Source organism: Neopelma chrysocephalum, unplaced genomic scaffold, assembly GCF_003984885.1.
Source record: "Neopelma chrysocephalum unplaced genomic scaffold, ASM398488v2 Primary Assembly neopelma1_42b, whole genome shotgun sequence".
Classification (NCBI taxonomy): Eukaryota; Metazoa; Chordata; class Aves; order Passeriformes; family Pipridae; genus Neopelma; species Neopelma chrysocephalum.
In genome coordinates, this window is record NW_020897701.1 from 5,209,873 (window position 1) to 5,229,636 (window position 19,764).

The 19,764-nt window shown below is 41.0% G+C and overlaps 2 protein-coding genes and 1 long non-coding RNA gene across 3 annotated transcripts; 2 read left to right on the forward strand and 1 right to left on the reverse strand.

Moving 5' to 3' along the window:
• Positions 1-314: 314 nt before the first annotated feature.
• On the forward strand, positions 315-6,904 carry PLA2G12A (phospholipase A2 group XIIA). Its single transcript, XM_027677047.1, has 4 exons — positions 315-623; positions 2,277-2,353; positions 4,090-4,255; positions 5,318-6,904. The coding sequence occupies exons 1-4, from the start codon at positions 398-400 to the stop codon at positions 5,434-5,436; spliced, it is 588 nt and encodes a 195-aa protein (XP_027532848.1). The 5' UTR covers positions 315-397; the 3' UTR covers positions 5,437-6,904.
• Positions 6,905-8,186: 1,282 nt separating this feature from the next.
• Positions 8,187-9,808, reverse strand: LOC113964598. The gene is made up of 3 exons (XR_003533227.1): positions 9,697-9,808; positions 8,671-8,739; positions 8,187-8,568 (listed from the first exon to the last, which is right to left on the reverse strand). It is a non-coding gene; the product is annotated as an uncharacterized LOC113964598 (long non-coding RNA).
• Positions 9,809-9,918: 110 nt separating this feature from the next.
• Positions 9,919-19,738, forward strand: CASP6 (caspase 6). The gene is made up of 8 exons (XM_027677041.1): positions 9,919-10,036; positions 11,354-11,395; positions 12,089-12,131; positions 14,201-14,347; positions 14,774-14,850; positions 15,274-15,449; positions 17,549-17,705; positions 18,292-19,738. The coding sequence occupies exons 1-8, from the start codon at positions 10,012-10,014 to the stop codon at positions 18,528-18,530; spliced, it is 906 nt and encodes a 301-aa protein (XP_027532842.1). The 5' UTR covers positions 9,919-10,011; the 3' UTR covers positions 18,531-19,738.
• Positions 19,739-19,764: the final 26 nt, after the last annotated feature.

Sequence of the window (19,764 nt, forward strand, 5' to 3'; positions counted from 1 at the left end):
TAACACAGGCATCAAATAAAGGTTTTCCTAACCCAGCAGACTCCCGCGGTTCCGTACTGCCGGATCGCACGGGTACCTCCCAGGGCCCTGCTCAGCCAGCGCCACGGTACCATACAAGCGCAGCCAGCCGCCTGCCCCTGGACAGCTTTGGAAAAGCTCCCCGCACTGCACAGAGGACACCCTGACCTACCCCCACGAAGCATCCGACACTCCCGCGTGGCAGGCGCTCGGCCGCTGCCTCCTCCTGCAGTGGGAGGGCGGATGAGGGAAGGCCCGCCCCGCGGGCGGTGCCTGTGGGACGGTGGCGGCGGTGGCGGCGATGGCGGCGGTGGCGCGGGGTCGGGCCGGGCAGGCGGCTGAGGCGCCTTAGCGGGCGGGCGGCGGGGCGCGGCTGGGCATGGCCCGCGCCCTGCTGCTGCCGGGGCCGCCGCTCCTGCTGCTTCTGCTGGTGGCGGGCTGTGCCCTGCGGCCGGCGCGGGGCCAGGAGGCGCCGCAGACCCCCGACTGGAGGATGACGCTGAAGACCATCCGCAACGGAGTGCACAAGATCGACGTGTACCTCAACGCGGCCCTCGACCTGCTGGGCGGCGAGGATGGGCTCTGCCAGTACAAGTGCAGCGACGGTGAGCGGACGGGAAGGGGGAGAGACAGAGAGACCCCTGAGACCCCGCCGGCGACCCTTGTCCCCAGTCGGAGCGGCCGGGGCTGCGGGGAGGGGGCGGCAGCGCTCCCGCCGGCCCCGAGCGCCGCTCCCAGGGGAAGCCTCGCCAACAAGTTCTTACCGGTGTCTGTATATATAAATATATCTGTCAGCCTCAGCAAACAAGTCCTTACGCTTGTGTATATGTTTAAATACATGTTTAACATATATATAAACATATATACACGTAAGCAGCGCTCTCCGTGTGACTTTTAAATAGCGACGTTTGCGTTTGGCAAACTGTCAAATATGTAGGTGATGTGCAGAGTAAAAAAAACCCCGGAGTGGAAAGAATTGCTCCCTCCAAGAGTTATTTACGAACACTCCTGAGCATTTCAGTTTGGAACAGAAAAGCCTAACTCTGAGCTGTGGAATGTGTTGTTTCAGAGTCATGTTTAAATAACAGCTTTTAATGGCAGCCACGTTTGCCGGCGGAAGGAATGCATCCTGCTGTTTGTAAATCTTGCTGCTACCAGCAGAGGACACCTGTGCTTCTTCCCTGCGTTTTAGCTGCCTAATTTACCTAAAATCTAATTGAGGCAGCTCAAGTTGGCATGACCTGATAGATTATTGTTATTAGGATATTACACTCTCTGCTTGAGCAGAGAGGTTGGACCAGATCACCCACTGTGGTCCCTTCCAACCTGACCTCTGTGATTCTGTGATAAACTGCCTGAAAGTGGCTCCCCAGCCATCCCATCCCAAGTGCCAGGTGGGCAGTGCTCCAGAACGGGGGTTTCTTGCCAAGCTTTTCACTGGTGCTCTCGAAACGGGAGGCTCACCGTAACCTGTATCCATGGAATTGCTCACCCCCATTTTACTATGTTGGATTTGTTAAATCAGGAAATGAGTTTGGTGGTGGCACCCTGGCTGGCTCCAGAAGAGTGGCCAGGACACTGTGACATTTCCTTGCTGTACTAGAATATGCACCTTTCAAATGTGTTTTTTCTTCTCCATCACTTTTAATTGTGGCCTCAGTTTGTTTCCAATACCAAAACAAGTTGGAGGGTCATTTTTCAAATTAACAGTTTTCCTTAACTTGCGATGCAGAATTCCTTGGCGTGCTGTACTAATGAGTATTCAGGGAGCTGGGACTTTAGCAGTCTCTACTAATTTAAATTGTATTAAGATTACAGCTGTAGAAATAAAAATGTTTTGTTCCAGTTAATTTTAAAGGTTAAGCTAAAAAAATCAGCACTACTGTTGATTGCATATAAAGCATAGAAGTATGAATGAACTTGCAATTAAGTACTCTGTTCTTAAATATAATCCTACATATTGCATACTTAACTGACACAGCAATTTTAGTAACTTAAGCTCTTCCTCTTTTTTTAACTTTTGAAGCTAACATTGACACTTGCTCAGGTGACTTGTCCCCCTTTTTTAAAAAAATCACCTACTACCCCAAAGTTGTAATTTGGAAAGGATTGTTGATATGCAGCTGCCTAAGTATATGTTTAAGTTAAAAATATGAGTGATACTGTCTTAAGCCCTACAGATGCCTGTGGTGAGTTTTAACAGTACAAAAATTAGATGCAAAAAGTCTATTTGAGGCATGATAAATTACCTTTTTCAGGATCAAGGCCCGTTCCTCGCTATGGATATAAACCATCACCACCAAATGGCTGTGGATCCCCTCTATTTGGAGTTCAGGTAGGTACTTCCATTTTTGGACTTGTCTTTTATACATCAACTTTCCTCAATGTAGATGATTTTTTTCCCTCCCCCACTCCAAGTATGAGACAGCATCCATATACAGTGTCCCTACTCTTATCAGCTCCAACACATACTCTGGTAACAACAGATGGAAAATGTTAGTATTGTAAATGAACATAGCGTAAACATTTTCAAATATTATAAGCATAAAATGTAACATTAATGATTAATTTTTCAGGTTTTGATGTTTAGTTTAGTGTTTTGTTCACGAAGTCCTGAAAGCGTTGAATAACCACAACTGTGAGAGTCAAGGGTTTGGCTCTGACACTCGCTGTCCGTACTGACACTAATCCTTTTTCCTTAATGCTAGAAAGAAAATATGAATTAGCTTATTCTCCTGCTTTTGGCTGAGATAGAGCTAATTTTCTTCTTCATAGCTGATGTAGTGTTGGGTTGCAGGTTCAGTATGAGAATAGTGTTGATAAAACACTGATGTTTTTGGCTGTTGCTCAGTAGTTCTTACCCTAAGCCAAGGACTTTCCAGTTTGCCATTCTCTGGCAGTGAGGAGGTGCACAAAAAGCTGGGAGGGAGCACAGCCAGGACACCTGACCTGAACTGGCCAAGGGGATATTTCACACCATAGAACATGATGCTCTGTATATAAACTGGGGGAAGTTGGCCAGGAGGGGCTGATTGCTGCTTGGGGACAGGCTGGGCATCGGTCAGTGAGTGGTGAGCAACTGTATGGTGCATCACCTGTCTGTCTTGGGTTTTGTTTCTCTTTCTCCTTTTCCTCCTCCTCATTATTATTATTATGACTATATTTTACTTTGTTTCAATTATTAAACTGTCCTTATCTCAACCTCTGAGGGGTTTTTTTCTGATTCTCCTCCCCATCTTACTGGGGGCAGTGTGGGAGAGGCAGGAAGAGCGATCAAGCGGCAGCATGGTATTTAGTTGCTGGCTGGAGTTAAACCATAACCCTTGAGTACCATGTCTGGGTGGGATGGAGTTAACTTTCTTCATAGCAGGCTGCATGGCACTGTGTTTGGAATTTTGGGCTAAAACAGTGTTGATGGTTTTGGCTGTTGCTGAACAGTGATTGCACAGCTTTGGGACTTTCTCTTTTCTACCCCACTCAGCTCATCCACCACCCCAGAGCATAGGCTGGGGCTGGGGAAGAGGTTGGGAGGGGACACAGCTGGGACAGCTGACACAAATTGAACAGAGGGATATTCCATACTACATAGTGGTGCTCAGCAATAAAAACTGGAGTAGTGAGAGAAGGTGGGGAGGGGATGGTGGTAAAGCCTATGTATGACTTCAGTGGAGGCTGTTGCTCACAGACTGGCTTGGCATCCTCTCTGCTTGTGAGATGTGGTGAATTATTGCTTTTGCACTGCTTATTTTGGGACATCTTTTTCTTCTTTTATTCATCTATTAGAGTGCCTTTATCTCAACCGAAACGTTTTCATGCTTTTGCTCTTCCTATTCTCCCTTCCATTCCACGAGGTGGGGCAGGGGGTGAGCAAGCATCTCTCTGGGTGCTTGGCTGCTGACTGGGGTCAAACCACCACACCTTACTAGAGGTAACAGCAAAATAGATAAGTGAATGACAGCTGGATTGGTCACATTAGTTTGTAATTCCTAACTGTTACAGTCCATTCATAGGCTGTATCTTTCTTAACTGGAATACCAATGGAGTATGTGTGTGTGTGTATTTTCTTCACAGTTTGACATTGGTATCCCTTCAATGACAAAGTGCTGCAATCAACATGACAGATGCTATGACACTTGTGGCAATAAAAAAAATGATTGTGATGAGCAGTTTCAGTCCTGCCTCTCAAAAATTTGCAGAAATGTGCAGAAAACACTTGGAATCTCAGAGAGTGTCCAGGGTAAGTGTGAAAAACCCTTTCTTTTTTTTTTCAGGCTTAACTGAGCCTAATTTGGCAAAGAATCTTTGTGCTGCGCAATAAGGCCACATTTTCATAAGTTGATGCTGTTACTGAAAGATGCCTTGTTCTGTCCCTCTGCCATGCAGCCCAGACACTTGTACAGCACAGCAAGGACACAGCATAGGAAAATGATCTGGGTTAAAACTAGTTAAGGTTAGTTTTAACTTTAGGGGGAAAAAAATGCTTCCCATTTAGAATTAAAAATATGGGCATACAACTTGATCCAAATGCATGTATAATTCTTGCATTTACTGTAACATAGATGAATACTGACTGTTGTGCTGGGTGATTTCTAAACATCTACTACGTATGATTGCTAGTAAACTGTATGAAAGTGTGGAATAATTTCCTTTTATGAAATAAGATTTTAGAATAATACACTGTCATAGTGGATGTAGTTAATGCTGTCCCTTAGTGAATAAATGTTAGGTTTCTTAGTAACAGGCGACATGATACTCCTTCTGGTTGTTGGCCTGCATCTGATGGATATATGACATAACTACTTTTTAACTTAGACATTGTCACTTTCACAGTATGTAGTCCCACTGAGAGCAGTAAGACTTTAGAACAAGCCTGTGTTTGAACTGCTCAAATTCATTTAACTGCAAATAAGTCATCACATTAGTCTTTAGTGTCAGAACTGGTGAATATTTGTTCAGTTCTGTTGAGCTGATGTTAAAGATAGCAACCTCTGCATAAACTGGGATGCAAAGAGTGAGGGGGTAAACCAGTTCTTTCATCTTCCCAAGACTCAGTATTCTAACACAGGTAACATTCCATATGCAATGAATTTTCTTGTTCGTTTTGTTTGGCATGTGAAAAATCTTAATTCAAAACTTAAATGGTTCTGTATTGGTTCAGTCTTTCATTTAACAATCTGTTTGCCATGCCCAGAGAGGGCTGCTTCTTTCTTAGAGTCATTCTCACTTTGCCAGAGTTATTTCTGTTAGTTTCATATTCCATTCAAAGCATACTTTTAACTGAATTCTTCTTTGCTTGCAGCTTGTGAATCAACTGTTCAGCTGTTGTTTGATGCAGTTATACATTTAGGATGTAAACCATACCTGGACAGCCAGAGAGCTGCATGTATGTGTCATTATGAGGATAAGACAGATCTCTGAAAGAAGATACTGAGATCTCATGGTGTACAATGAAGATTCAGCTGAACTGAAGCAAGTCTTTGGTTACAAAGCTTTACGATTTTCAGATAGTAATATATTAAACACTGATGTGAATATACTGATTTGAAAATCACTACAATATTCTTATTAATGTAAAAAAGAAACAAGTCTTCTTTCTCTTCTATTTTATGCCAGGATCTTGGAAACTGAAATTAGTTTCTTTTGGCGTATGTGTGCTCAGGGCATGTTATTGTACAACACTACAGCAATAGTGTACAACTACAGCACTAGTATGCAACACTAGTGCCATTTTAAAGTTTCTAAGAAAACTCCATAATGGGGACATCAGAGGCACTGAAGAGTTATATTGAATTCTCAGATGATTTTTAATATAGGTCACATTTTAGGTTTACTAGATGCATCTGATGGATCCAACAGGAAGGAGTGTTTTGTGTGCATCAATATGACATCTTAAATAGCCTGTACTTGCGTGTTTCTGGTACAATTGCATTCAGTTCTCTCTGATATATGCTGTCCTGGGTTTGTTCTTAAAAAAGCAACCAAAATACCCCAAGCCTGTATACATCTGAACTACATATTTCTACCTGAATCTGTATCAACCTTACTTCTGCAGCACTTTTCAGATCGAATATGTTGATCCTTTTAAGGCTTGACCAGTAAAATGAACAGCTTGCAATCTAAGGATATACTTTTGATTTGACAAAATGGTGAAATGTAGTTTCTTATGTTATTTTTAAAAATTCATCAAATGTCTATTTTTAAATAAAACATTTTGTGTATTATATGCACAGAAAGGATATAGTGTTCCAACATGTTCATTTATATTTGTCTTGTGGCACAACTTGGCTACTGTATTCATCTTTGCTTTCATTTAGTACATTCTGATGAAAACTAAAAGCAACTTCCATGTTTAAGATCAGTAAGCCCAGCAAATCTTTTTATTTAAGATGTGCTCTGTGAGGCTGATGGATATTTGAGCCTGTATTTTTGTCATCTGTTCCCATGACCTCTCTGAGGCTGAACAACATCTGAGCCTGTACTTCTGTCATCTGTTCTCTCTCTGACTTCTCTAGTTAAAATCACCTGATATCTGAATTATTTGGGATTTGTTCACTGTACTCAGCTTTTGTTGCTGATCTACAGGTGTTAGTCCTTAACTTCTGCATTAGGTTCTCTGTTATAATGATTTGCTTTCATGCGGCCCTTCTTTAGATATCCACAGGAGAGGAGTGAAAATTAAAATACTGCATCTGTGAACAGGGAATAGAAACCATGCTAAATGCCTAAAATTTACTGGACTCATGGACTGTAATGTCATTTCTCCTCTGGAAGGACTTTTATATGTTTTTTCTTTGCCAGTTGTATTTTTGGTTTGTTTGTCACTGGAGCTTACTGTACATGACATTGAATGTGCCTCATTAAAAAAAGTTCCTGCTAAAGTTCTTTAGCCATGCTTCAAGGTTTCTTTTCTTATTTGGGGATATGAAATAGCACTGCAAGAGAAGTATTACTATAGAGTTTTACAAAACTGTGCTTAACGAACTTGTGGTTCCTCTAAATTTGACGAAATTTATTTTCTACCATAAAATTGAAACAACTCTGAATTACTCTGGAATTCCATGGTTGTAACCCTAAAAATCTTTTAACACCAAAGCAGGGAACAGTAATGGCATTGCTTGTTTAAAATGAAAAAAAGTACCACAATGAGTCAAAAATGCTGTAATTCAACTAAATAGCTGTTGAGTTCAGTACAGATGAGCTTAAACTAGATGCATAAATGAAGGCATGTCCTGGTTTTGGATGGGATAGAATTAATTTTCTTCCTAGTATCTGGTGCAGTGCTGTGTTTGGATGTAGTGTGAGAATAATGTGGATGACACACTGATGATTTAGTTGTTTCTGAGCAGCGCTTACCTTAAATCGAGGACTTTTTAGTTTCCAATGCTCTACCAGTGAGGAGGTGCACAAGAGGGAGAGAGGAAGCATGGCCACAATAGCTGCTCCACACTGTCCAAAGGGATATTCCATACCATAGACTGTCATGTTCAGTATATAAATGGGGGGAAGTTTATATCCCAATCAGCTGGGAAGCACTGATCACTGCTCGGGAACTGCCTGGGCATCGATCAGTGGGTGGTAAGCAACTGTACTGTGTGTCACTTGTCTGTCCTGGGTTTTGTTCCTCTTTATTATTTTCATTTTTATTATTTTTATTTATTTTACTTTATTTCAATTATTACAGTGTTCTTATCTAAACCCATGAGTTTTACTTTTTCTGATTCCCCTCCCCATCCTGTGTGTGTGTGTGTACACGTGCACTTAGTTGCTGCCTGGGGTTAAATCATGACTATACAGAAAATTTTCAGTGGTGGAAAGAGCTGGTTTTTGTTCCCTTCTGTATTCACCTATACCATGAAAGTATTCCAAAGTTTCCTTCAAATCATGTATAACGCTAAAAAGAGCTTTAATCCTGCTGGATAGCACTTTCATAGTTCTGTTTGCAAACCACAGAAAGCATTTAACTTTTTCCAGGGAGTCTTTCCTTTGTGCAAGTTTTTCCTGTAGCAGAAATCCTAGATTATATTTACCTGCAAATGATACAAAATGCGTTTTACAGACCACAGCTAGCCTTCATTTTAGGGGTATCACCCCCAGAATTAACTTACATATTTATATATATGTGTTTATATATATATATGTAAAAAATGTAATGCTTGTCCTGGTTTTGGCTGGGATAGTTAATTTTCTTCCTAGTAGCAGATAAAATGGTGTGTTTTGGATTTAGGATGAGAATATTGTTGATAACACACAGCTTCTCATACTGCCCTGCCAGGGAGGAGGCTGGAGGTGTACAAGAAGTTGGAAGGGGACACAGCCAGGACAGCTGACTCCAGTTGACCCAAGGGATATCCCACACCATGTGGAATCATGCTAAATGATAAAACTGGGGGGGTGGGAAGGGCAGTTGGCCAGGGAGCGGCACTGATCACTGCCTGCGGACTGGCTGGGCATACATCGGAGGGTGGTGAGCACAATCAAACTTCCTTTTTCCGACTGCAGTTCTAATCCATCCATAATGCTTTTTCCAAAAACTACCCACTTATGGTGGAGCTACTGCAACAATCTGAAAGTGTTTCAAAACATCTGTTTCAAAACACGTATAGGCATGTGTAACAAAAAACTTGCATATAAAGCACACCAGCCAAACGCTACCTTAGGCTTCATACATTGCAGTCAAGTTACTGGTGAGTCATCTGAACATGGTGTCTGACGGCTCTTAGCCTCCAGCAAAACAAAGCAGAGAAAAAGTTTGTCTTGTTACGACCTGAGCAAACTGTTGGACTGAGGAACATGGCTGATACGAGTTCAAACTGCTGAACACAAAGCTCTTACAGAGTCCTAGATTAAGGTTCTACAGCTGCTACTTCACACAGGATTCTCTAGCATGAGCTGAGAGAGCTGGGATTAGCAGTTACAAAAAAAAATGAATCTGCTTGATAGGAGTCTAAATGTTACACAGTGGAAGATGCGAAACTCTTACAATAGTATCATGTTCTAACTAAAGTAAACACAAAGACAATTTAAGTAACTGTTTTATCTTGATTCAGCTGCCTACTGGCAGACTGAAGGTAACAAGTCCAAACAAGGGGAAAAATAAGCAATGGTAATTAGAAATACCCATGGCTTCTTCAACCAAAAGGAAGACATCTTGTCTAAAAGATTTACCCATACAAGAAGCCTGTAGAAAACCAGACCAAATGGACCGGGTAAAAATGCTTAAAATCCCACTCTAAATCTGCCTGCTTTTGTGCTTGTAGCAGCAACCTCTAAGTGCGTATTCACACATGAGTTTATCCTAGACCCTGCCTAGAAATAGGCTGGATAGAAAATTCAGATTCCCTCCACTGTACAAAACAGTAAAGCTCTTATACAGAAGAAATTTTTTTTTGTCATTGGCTTTGGTTTAGAGACTTGTGTCTTACACAACTGATCCAGCGAACAGTAAGTCCATATAATTAACCAGTTGGGAATATTGGCACTTGTTAAGATACCTCGGCATTCTCTTCAATATCTTGTCACACTCCTCACAGTTCTGAAATCGTCAAAGAGAGCTGATGCAAGAATAGAGAAAATGCATTTTGAGGAGCAGGAGTTTTACAGGAAAGGAAAGCTCCCCATAAGGGGGCCTTGAGGGCAATTTTGAAAAATCTCAACTTAGTAAATAAAGGAGCTTCTCACCAAGTTTCAGGACGATGATTTTGCCTACGGCGGTGCAGTTACTCAGGCACGGCCGCTGAGGTGCCCGTCACAGGAGCGCAGGTAACGCAGGGCACACTTTTACAGGGCACCCTTCGGTTCTCCCGGCCGCGTCCCGCCCGACGGACACTGCCTCCGTCGCCCCCCCCCGTTTCTTGCGAAGGCGGTGGCCGGAGCCAAGGGCGACAAACGCCCGCCCCCGTACGGAGGGGGGCGGGCCGATCCCAGCACGGCACGGGAAGGAAGGACACGGCTCGGCTCGGCTCCGCTCCAGCAGCAGTTCCTTTGTCCGCGGTCATGTCGGGGCCGAAGCGGCCGGCAGGTGGGTGGGCGGCGGGGGCGGCGCAGCGGGTGGGTGCGGGCTCCTGCCGGAGCCAGCGGCGCGCAGGAGGAGCGGGATGGGGATGCCTGTGAGGGGCTGCGGGGAGAGGGGTCCCACGGGCACCGTGGCGTGGCAGTGCTGCCGGGAGGGCTCTGCCGGCGCTCGTGGGGAGCGGGGCTTTCTCTCCCTTCCGTCCGGAGGAGGAAGGGAACGGGGAAGGTGGGACGTGAGGAGTCAAAGACGGCGGCGGCCGACGAGGAAATAAATGTGCACGGAAATGGGTCTGCACGTAAAGTCCAGCGCACCCGGCCGAGGGGAAAGTCCCGCCGGAGGGCGAGGGAAGGGGGAAGATCGCCGATGTGTAACAGGAGTTCCAGGGAAGAGAGGGCAGCAAAACTGCGGGGCTTGGGTGCATACCTGATTTTTGATTCCTTTGAAGCAAGGAGAGATCTAAGACAAGTAGTCCCATTGAGAGCAATCAGCTTTTAGAACAAGGCTGTGTAAGACAAGCAGAAAACTTTTCATGACTCATGGTAATTCAAGTAGTGTTTACTTGAATGAAGCTGCAATATGAGAGTGGCATTGAAAAGCTACAGACTAGGAACTGACTACACAGAATCTGAATAACAGGAAAGCCGTATTTCCCTGGTTTCCTTCGGCCCAGGAATTCTGTTCTCCTGTGTCTACATTACAGTATTTTCTGTCTTAAAGTCTGATGACTATAACATTTTATGATCTCTTTTTGGGGGAGTGCCTTGCCCCCCTCTCCTTAGGTTAAGACAAAAGCATAAACCATATCTCAGTTACATATGCAAAAATACAGTGTAAATTTAACATACAGATGCACTTTAAGATTTCTGCCTTCCTGTTATCAACACAGGCACAGGTGTTGTTGCAGTTCTATCAACACTCATTTTTTAGCAATTCTGTCATTAGTCTGACCTCCATGCTATGTTTCAAGCAAAAGAAATAGCTTTTTTTTGTGCATTCAGGATAGGAGTGGTAACTGTAAGACACCACAGCTGATCGATATTTGTCAGTGGGAAGCTTAAATGTAAATAGTAACACTTAGTCCTTTGAGTCACCCCCCTGCTTTCTTGTGCTGTGGTCTTCAACATTAAGCTTCTAAAGCCAAGTCCAGATTTCTGCAAGTTTATTCTGGTGTCTTTATGAACTTTTCTCCTCTATCAACACAGAGCTATGTTAGTTTTGCAAAAGGCTTTAATAACATGTGAAAAACAGATGTGAAAAGGTAATGTTGTGTATACAAAGCAGTTTGTAAAATATATGTGTATGTGACTCCTCTTCTAATTGCAGGCCACGTCCAGTTGGATAGCAGACCTATATTATCTACCACAGGTATAGTATAGTATATAGTTTTCATAATATGTTAGTTAGTCTCCACCAGTAGAAGTTGTGATTTTATAGCCCACTGGTTAAGTGAAAGGAATAAATATTTTGGCCTAACCATCTGCAGGTCTGTAGTTCTGCACACTCCCAAGATGTGCACATTCCCCACTGTTCCCACATTGTTACCTTTATGTCCACTGGCATTAGCTATACATACTGTTACACTACTATTGTGACTCGTGCTGCATCCAGCCTCGAAGACAATGCTCAGCTTTGTATTACCAGCATTACTAATAAAAGCAGCATTGCTAATAAAAGAAACGGTAGTGTATTTTTAAATAATATAACATTGTAACTATTTAGAGACTTTTTTAAAAAATACAGCCAGCAAGTAAATTATATAAAATCATGATCTCTGAATTATGCCTATATAGGTACAGATGCACAGACAGATAGAAAATACGCACGTCTTGACCATCTAAAATTCACACTGTGAGAGTCAGAACTTTCAGAACAGCCTCCAAAAGCTGTGGGTGCAGACAAATGCTAATGAAGCTGTTTAACTGCATGCCTACTTACCTGATGTGTAAAGGAGCTTTTGGTTCACATTAACAGCTAAACTTTAAGGCTGGATGCATAAGTTCAAATTGTTTCTGTTCAATGAATGATTTTGGAGCTAAATCACTTTTTGATCTCTAACAGATGGAAATCAGAACATCACAGAAGTAGATGCATTCGATACAAGGTAAAGTTCTGGTGGCGGACAGAGATGGCCCATGGCATTGAAATCATTGAATGCAGGGTTTTCTGATTTTTTTAAGAACATGATGGAATTATTCAATTGAACTCCACCAACTTACAGAACACGTTTCTAGTTTTAGCTACACCAGATGCAGAAGCACCCTTATTGTGAAGGCATGTGGAAGGGACTATTAGGAGTGGACTCGTTTTATGGTAGGCAATGTGCAGAGACTGTGGCAAAAATACCATCACAATCTAAGGAACAATTGGACAGACTAAGTAATAGAATGTAGCACAAGAATATATTCGTCTAGAAGGAGGAGAAAAGGGACCATGGGATAGCGATTCCATTGATTTTTCCTATTCCACCTTGCAACATCATCTAGCCCTGGAAACAGTAAACTACCTGCCTGATAACTCTATTTGCCTCACCCATTCAGTGAATACAACTGAGCAGAGAAAGAACTATGTAGGGAATCATCCTTTAATGGTCATTCACAGGATCCAGGGACCTAACTGTCCAAAATCCCTACCAGCCATGCATCTAGCCAAATCCTACGGAAGAGAAATTGCCAAAATCTGAATAAATTCTGGTACTGGCACAGGTGAAATACCATTCATAATTACAAGGCTAAAGTTTATAATCTTTGCATTTTATTGTGTTAAGTACTCAAACTGGGGAGAATGTGATAAAGCACCCAACTTCTTATACTTGTTATCCAACCAACACTGTTGAAACCCCCAGACCTTAAACAGTCATCCAAAATTCCTGTTCTCTGAATTCTTATGCAGTCATTACCAAAAGATGTTTCATTAAGGAGCTTCTCATAATGAAGTGGAGAAACAGAAATAGTTTCTATATAACTATAACTATAACTTTGTTGTGAAACGAAGCATTTTGCTGACAAAACTGTGATCTTTAAGTAGCATCTGCAGGCAAATATTCTAGCCAACTTCTTCCACTCATTGCACCAAATCTGAATATTCTATAGCAGGAAAAAAACAGTAACATGGCAAAAATGGCTCTGACTAGAGTCATTCCTAGGTCAGCATGACCTGGACTGTCATTCTGTACACCTGTTCTGTCCTTGTCTGTTACCAGTGGTGTCACCAGAAGTGTTTTAGTTTCCATTTTCTGCACCAATTACTGTCCTCAGAAGCAGAAAGATGGTCTGCTTTGTCTCTCAAAATACAGCCATGTCAACATTTGGAAACAACCTTCTGGATCCAAGTGTTGGCATGACTGTGGGTCCACAACCAAGTCCAGAGCATGCTGTTACATGCTTCTATAATGTGTTTTGCTCGTAAACCAATAAAATTGCTGAATGCTACTCCCAAAGACACAGGTACTCCACGCTTTTGTTGCTATGATATAGTCCTCTACTTAGAAGCTGGGTAGGTCATTTATTCTGTCCTCTAGAACACCTCTGTCCTTCAGCCTTCAGATTTTGTTGGCTGGTTGCTAAAAACTTAGATGAACAGTTGTATTATCATAGTTTTCATTTTCTTAGGGTAAACAATAAACATTTGTTCTCCTTTTGCAAGATACACTACTCTTAGCACCTCATCACCAGTTTATAGTCTATTGCTTATGATGTAAGCACTTGATTTACTTAGAAAAACTTGAAGCAAACTGCAGACAGCTACAATTCCAAATAAGTACATGTGTACTATCCAATTATGTTAAAATAATATTTAGCTGAACACATAACATGGAGAATTAGAGCCATGCCTGAAGTGCACCATTGTATGCGTTACTGTGTTACTAACGAGACAGCCTCCTGACGAGAGAAAACACAAATACCTTGCAGAGAAACTGTTCAATCTATCTGGTGGAGCCACAGTAAACACCCAACCCTTGTTACTGAATCGCTCAACATGCCCAAGCTTTTAAAAAAGACCTAGCGATTTTGGGTCTTCCTAAAATATTACACATTTTGAGGTCTTGTCTTCTGAAATTGGCTCCTCCAAATCTCTAGTCAATTAAAAATTCTTACCTTGTGGAAATACAGGAAGTTAATTAAATTAGCCATTGACTCATTTATCAAGAATGTTTTCCATCTTTGGCAACAGGCAAACACATGATCCTGCAGTGCAGTACAAAATGAACCATCAAAGAAGAGGAATTGCATTAATCTTCAATCATGAACACTTTTTTTGGCATTTAAAACTGCCAGACAGACGTGGGACTTTGGCAGACAGAAACAATCTGAAACGCAGGTAAGAAACTTGGTTTCTCTGCTCATCCTTAAAAAAATCTAAACTTCAGAAATCATAGTCAAATAAGCAGTTACCTAAATCTTGTGTTTTAAGTAGAGACCAAAAGATTTTGTGGACATAAGCATCTATGCAACTTTGGTACAGAAAGCTGTAATGAAAAAGCTTTAGGGCATATTCCCTTATGTCACAGAAACTGCTGGCACAAGTGCTATGATTTCAGTGAGTCGAGAGCTTTCTTTGGGCAAACTCTTTGAAGTAACTTGAGGTATTAGACCTGTACTTGACAATGGTTTGAGTTCAAAATCAACTTTGGGGTTTTTTTTCATAAATAATGCATAAACATGAATATTCATTCTCTGAGAGGGAAAGCAACTGACATATAATTTTAGCAAGATTTGTACTAACACTGATGTGTTTTAATAATAGTTTGACAGACCTTGGGTTTGAAGTCAGAGTTTTTGATGATCTGAAAGCAGAAGATGTGCTGCAGAAAATTTTTGAAGGTAGGAGACTATACATTGATTATGTCTATTTGTAGCAGAATTTCCAGATATCTTTTCTTCCATTCTCTCTATTTATCTAACTTAGAATAGTTTTTGTGCATAAGGAAGTTCTTTAATATTAGAAGGACTTAAAGGTTAGACTGCAGATTATTGCAGTATAAGGGAAACTTCTGTGGAAGAACTAAGGAAGTCACTAAAAGATGAAAGAAAGTACTTGCTGCTGGGAGAAGTTGGTAACATTCTTCTTTTTACATTTAGTGGCCCTTCAGCCATGTTGAGTCAACATACCTTCAAATGTGCAGTATTCTTCTATCTGAAAATAGCTTTCATTTGGAAAAGCACTGATTAGGGATTAAAAATGATACAAATGTACAATGTTTTTTAAACCTCAGGATGACTGTTTAGTCATTTTGACTATTTCAGCCTCTATGGATGACCACAGTAATGCTGACTGCTTTGTTTGTGTGTTCCTGAGTCATGGTGAGAGTGATCACATTTATGCATATGATGCCAAAATCAAAATTGAGACAATCACAGACATGTTCAGAGGAGACAAGTGCCGGAGTCTGGTAGGAAAACCAAAGATATTTATCATTCAGGTAAGATTTCTGTTTCTGAATTCAGTGGACTTAACACGGACCTGTGTCTTCCTGCTATACAGATGTCAGTTTTCCTGATGCAGTCTTTCCACAAGGGAAATTTTTCCTTAAAGACATCTCAGACAAGGAGTCTTCTTTTTTTTTTAAGAAACCTGTATGTACACTAGTGTTAATATCATGATTATAGCTGCATTTAGTAAGTAATTTTATGAAGAGAAACACAAATCAAGCCCATGTCAGATTGACTGTCAGTGTATATTTAATGGCAGAGAAGGCAGTGCCATATATTTGGGGAAGTTCTCAGCTCAGTTCCTACTGCTCACACCTCACTAGACTGTAGAAGGCTATCAAACCTCTCTCTTCATTGCTTCCTTCTAGGCAAGTCCCTTTAACTGATCCTTACTGAAGCTGGGGTTTGTGTTTTGTTTTTCTGTTTGGTTGTTTTCTTTTTTTGTGGACTACTTGGTTAGTTGGTTTTTGTGATGGTAGTGATTTTTTTGTTTGTTTTTTGTTTATGACCAATACCTGGCATCTCTGTAGACTCTAAAGAATCAATTTAAAGATTTACTGTCTCAAAAATACTTTTTGTGATAAGTGTAACCTCCTGTTTCACATCTTGGTTCACAGCATAATGCAAGCTGGGAGGCACTCAGAAGGTCTCTGTTCAAGCCTCTTGTTCAAAGCAAAGTCATGGGATCATGCAGGGCTTATCCAGATTATAGTTAGCAAACTCATACATGAACCTGGCCTGCAGCAGATTGTAATTGTAGTAGTTTACAGAGTAATCCTAAGTATTATCTTTTTTTCCAAATGAAAGCTTCCTTAGGCACAGGGCTGCTGCAAGAATCAGCACATCATTAATTCATCTTTCATTAGGAGTCATTCAGGTTTCCTTTATTATTTTTAACCTGGTACCAAACATGGAAAAATATTTTCATATTTCAATTTTAAGGAATACTTGGAAACATCTATAACATATACTCATCAAAAAGCTAATTAACTTAGTTTATCAGCTGAGTTCTTTTATAGAACAACTGGCATAGCATTTACCTTTGGAAATGAGAGGAAACAGCCATATGGAACTTCATCACTGTAAAGAAGATTTTTTTGTGTGTTTTCTCTTTTTCGTGGTAGTTCTTAAGTAATGCTTCTTACTTACTTTTTATCTTTTGACTGTGTTCTCACCTTATGCTCCATGTGTAGCCTTTCTGCATCACTGACAATACTGGGCTCACTTACTGACTTTTCACAAAAAGCCCTCCCTCATCTAACACATTTGAGACTGAACTAAGAGCAGAAGTGTAACAGCATGTAATGATGGCTGTGCATCAGAACATTAATTCAATGCTGCCTGCTTGCCAGCAGGTCTCAGGGAGGCAATTCTTTCTCTCTACTCAGCACTGGTGAGGCTGCATCTGAAGTATTGTGTCCAGTTCTGGGTTTTCCAGTACAAGAAAAATACAGACTTAGTGAAGTGAGTCCTGCAAAAGGCCACAAAGATGATTAGGAGACTGGAGTATCTCTCATAGGAGGAGAGGCTGAGAGAGCTGGGACTGTTCAGCTTTGGAGGAGATGCCTCAGGGGAACCTTATCAATGTTATAAACATCTGGTGGGAGGGAATAAATAAGAGGGAGACAGGCTCTTTTCAGTGGTGCCCAAGTGACAGGACAAGAGGCAACTGGAATGAATTAAAACATACAAAATTCCATCTCAACACAAGAGAACACTTTTTTACTGTGAGGGTGGTCAAACACTGGAAGAAGTCACCCAGACAGATTGTGGAGTCTCCATCTATGAAGATAGTTGAAAGCTGACTGCACATTGTCCTGGATCTCCTGCTGTAGAGCAAACCTTGCTTGAGCCAGGTGGTTGGACTAGGTGATTTCAAGTCCAGTCTTAGTGATTCTGAGGTCATCTCAGAGCTTTCAATGCACTTCATCACCAATATTTTAACTGACAGAGAAGAAAATGGGTCTTTATGATCCAGACTCATGGTAATGTGGAACACCTAACTAAAAGTCCCCCCTGGTTAACATCAGAAGTATCACATAGGCAAGTTTGGCAAAGGTGGAAGCCTAAAAATACTTCTCATCAACAGGCATGTCGAGGTGATAAACATGATGATCCAGTTATTGCTCATGATTCAACAGACAGTAGCAATGAATCCATTGTCAATGAGACTGAAGTGGATGCAGCTGGTGTCTATACTCTGCCCGCTGGTGCAGACTTTATCATGTGCTACTCTGTAGCACAAGGTAAGTTCTAATATTTTACATCCAGTGTCTAAAACTTCATTCATTCTTCATTTTGCTGTCAAAAAAATGAGAACAGTTCCAGGTCATCCATTTTACGTGTCTGATAAGTGACAACTTGTCTGAAAGAACCTTATGTGTTAAAGGAAAAGTGAAAATAAACTATCAAGGTTACAGTTAATTTGCCAAACAGAAACATTCTCATCAATCTTCCTGGTGAGCTGTCTGCTGACAGCAAGCATTCCCTTCTATTCCACGATTGTAGGATTCTGGTGGCTTATAACTTTCCCTGCACTATATGGCTGTTCTCTCTTGTCCTCACTCCCATCTGCTCTCTTGTAATGTGCAGATACAGTCCTGTAAGCTACCACTCCCTGAATCACATTCCTCTTAGCTGAGCACTGTAAGTGATCTCAAAGCCATTTCCCATCTACAATTTCCAGTGAAATTACATGATTGGCAAAGTTAAGATTTATACCCAGTAGTAATCCCTTACGGATGGTAGCTAACAGTGACTCTCATAAATATTTTTCCAAGAGTCATCACTACTTACATTCAGATGTTATTTTATGTTTCTGTTCTACATTAGGCTACTATTCTCATCGTGAGACTGTAAATGGCTCCTGGTACATTCAAGACTTGTGTGAAACGCTTCGGAAGCACGGGTCTTCCTTGGAGTTCACAGAACTTCTTACTGTCGTTAACAGGAAAGTATCTTACCGCAAAGTGGATGTGTGCAGAGACATTAATGCTATAGGAAAAAAACAGATTCCTTGTTTTGCCTCAATGTTAACTAAAAAATTGTATTTTCATCCAAAATCTAAGTAGATTGTTATTTAATGATGACCATTAACTACTACTTCCTGCAGAAATGAAAACACCATCTTAGTTCAGGAAACTAATTACAAGAATGTTTGCAAAAATCACTGGAATCAAACATTATAGTTTGTATACATAATAGATTCTAAAACCTTAAAGCAATTTTAAAGCTAGTATTACAGCTCAGGGAATTTGGGAAAAGTTGACTGGTCCAAAACTCTTAGAAGGTGCTCCGATTTTATTGAAATTGATATCTAGATTACTGTTTTCTAAAAATTCTTTTGCTTGATTGCCATCTAACTATGGCACATTTTACTATTTCCAAAACATTTCTAATGTCACATTAGATTAACTTATCTTGCTCCAAGAGCACACTTTGTAGGGAATAAGTTTGTAGGGCATCTTTTCATATTTGTGGAAGCAGCATCCACTTTGCAATTTTTGTGGCTTTACCGAGCTTTTTGGACCTTTTTTTATTATTTTCTCTCAACACTAAAAAGGAATTTAATTCCTTGAGTACAATTGTAACATTAATATAGGGTTAATTAAATAGGGTTAATTAATAAAGGGTTTCTTTTTACTTGAACATCATTTACGTTTGGGGCACAATTACAGCTTGCTGGTGCTTTGAATCCTCAGGAGAAAAGCAAGCAGTAGTGAAATGAGACCTTAGTTTGACTTCGGGTAAGCTTGCCTTGTACGTATCTCTAAAGCTAAAGCTGCTAGACATCTCTAGGCAGCTCTGCAAATTATAACATATGCGAACCTTCATACTTCAGACCTTGGTGTTGGATCAGCCTCTTCCTCCTCTTGGCTCTGGAGAAGATCAGCCATACTCTGTCATTGTGTACATACAAGTGATAGTCACCATAGGATTGCTACTACTGCTGCATCAGCAATTGCAGTGACACTGACTATGATACTGCCTAGAAGTGAATATTTCTTTTCTTTGGTTTTTTGGTGTTTTTTTTTATATTATTGGTACATATGCTTAACCCTGAGGGACAATGGAGAACTCAAACTGAGCAAAATGTCTTAATCCACTTTCCTGGGGATAAAATAATTGATTTACTGCCTCTGCTTTAGTTGAGTCTTCCCATATACTATGTTCTGAATCACAGATGTTAAATCTTACTATGGCTACTTTTAAGCTTTACATAAATCATGTATGTTTGAATGTTTTGTTAATTTTTTTCAATAAAATGCAACATAAATGATTTTATATTGAGATGCCTTGTTCTTC

Bases quoted from the DNA above. Each gene is read 5' to 3' on its own strand.
- PLA2G12A (XM_027677047.1), top strand. From the start codon at position 398: ATGGCCCGCGCCCTGCTGCTGCCGGGGCCGCCGCTCCTGCTGCTTCTG. The intron at 624-2,276 runs GTGAGCGGACGG...TACCTTTTTCAG, and splicing joins CCAGTACAAGTGCAGCGACG to GATCAAGGCCCGTTCCTCGC. The intron at 4,256-5,317 runs GTAAGTGTGAAA...CTTTGCTTGCAG, and splicing joins AATCTCAGAGAGTGTCCAGG to CTTGTGAATCAACTGTTCAG.
- CASP6 (XM_027677041.1), top strand. From the start codon at position 10,012: ATGTCGGGGCCGAAGCGGCCGGCAG. The intron at 11,396-12,088 runs GTATAGTATAGT...GATCTCTAACAG, and splicing joins ACCTATATTATCTACCACAG to ATGGAAATCAGAACATCACA. The intron at 17,706-18,291 runs GTAAGTTCTAAT...GTTCTACATTAG, and splicing joins GTGCTACTCTGTAGCACAAG to GCTACTATTCTCATCGTGAG.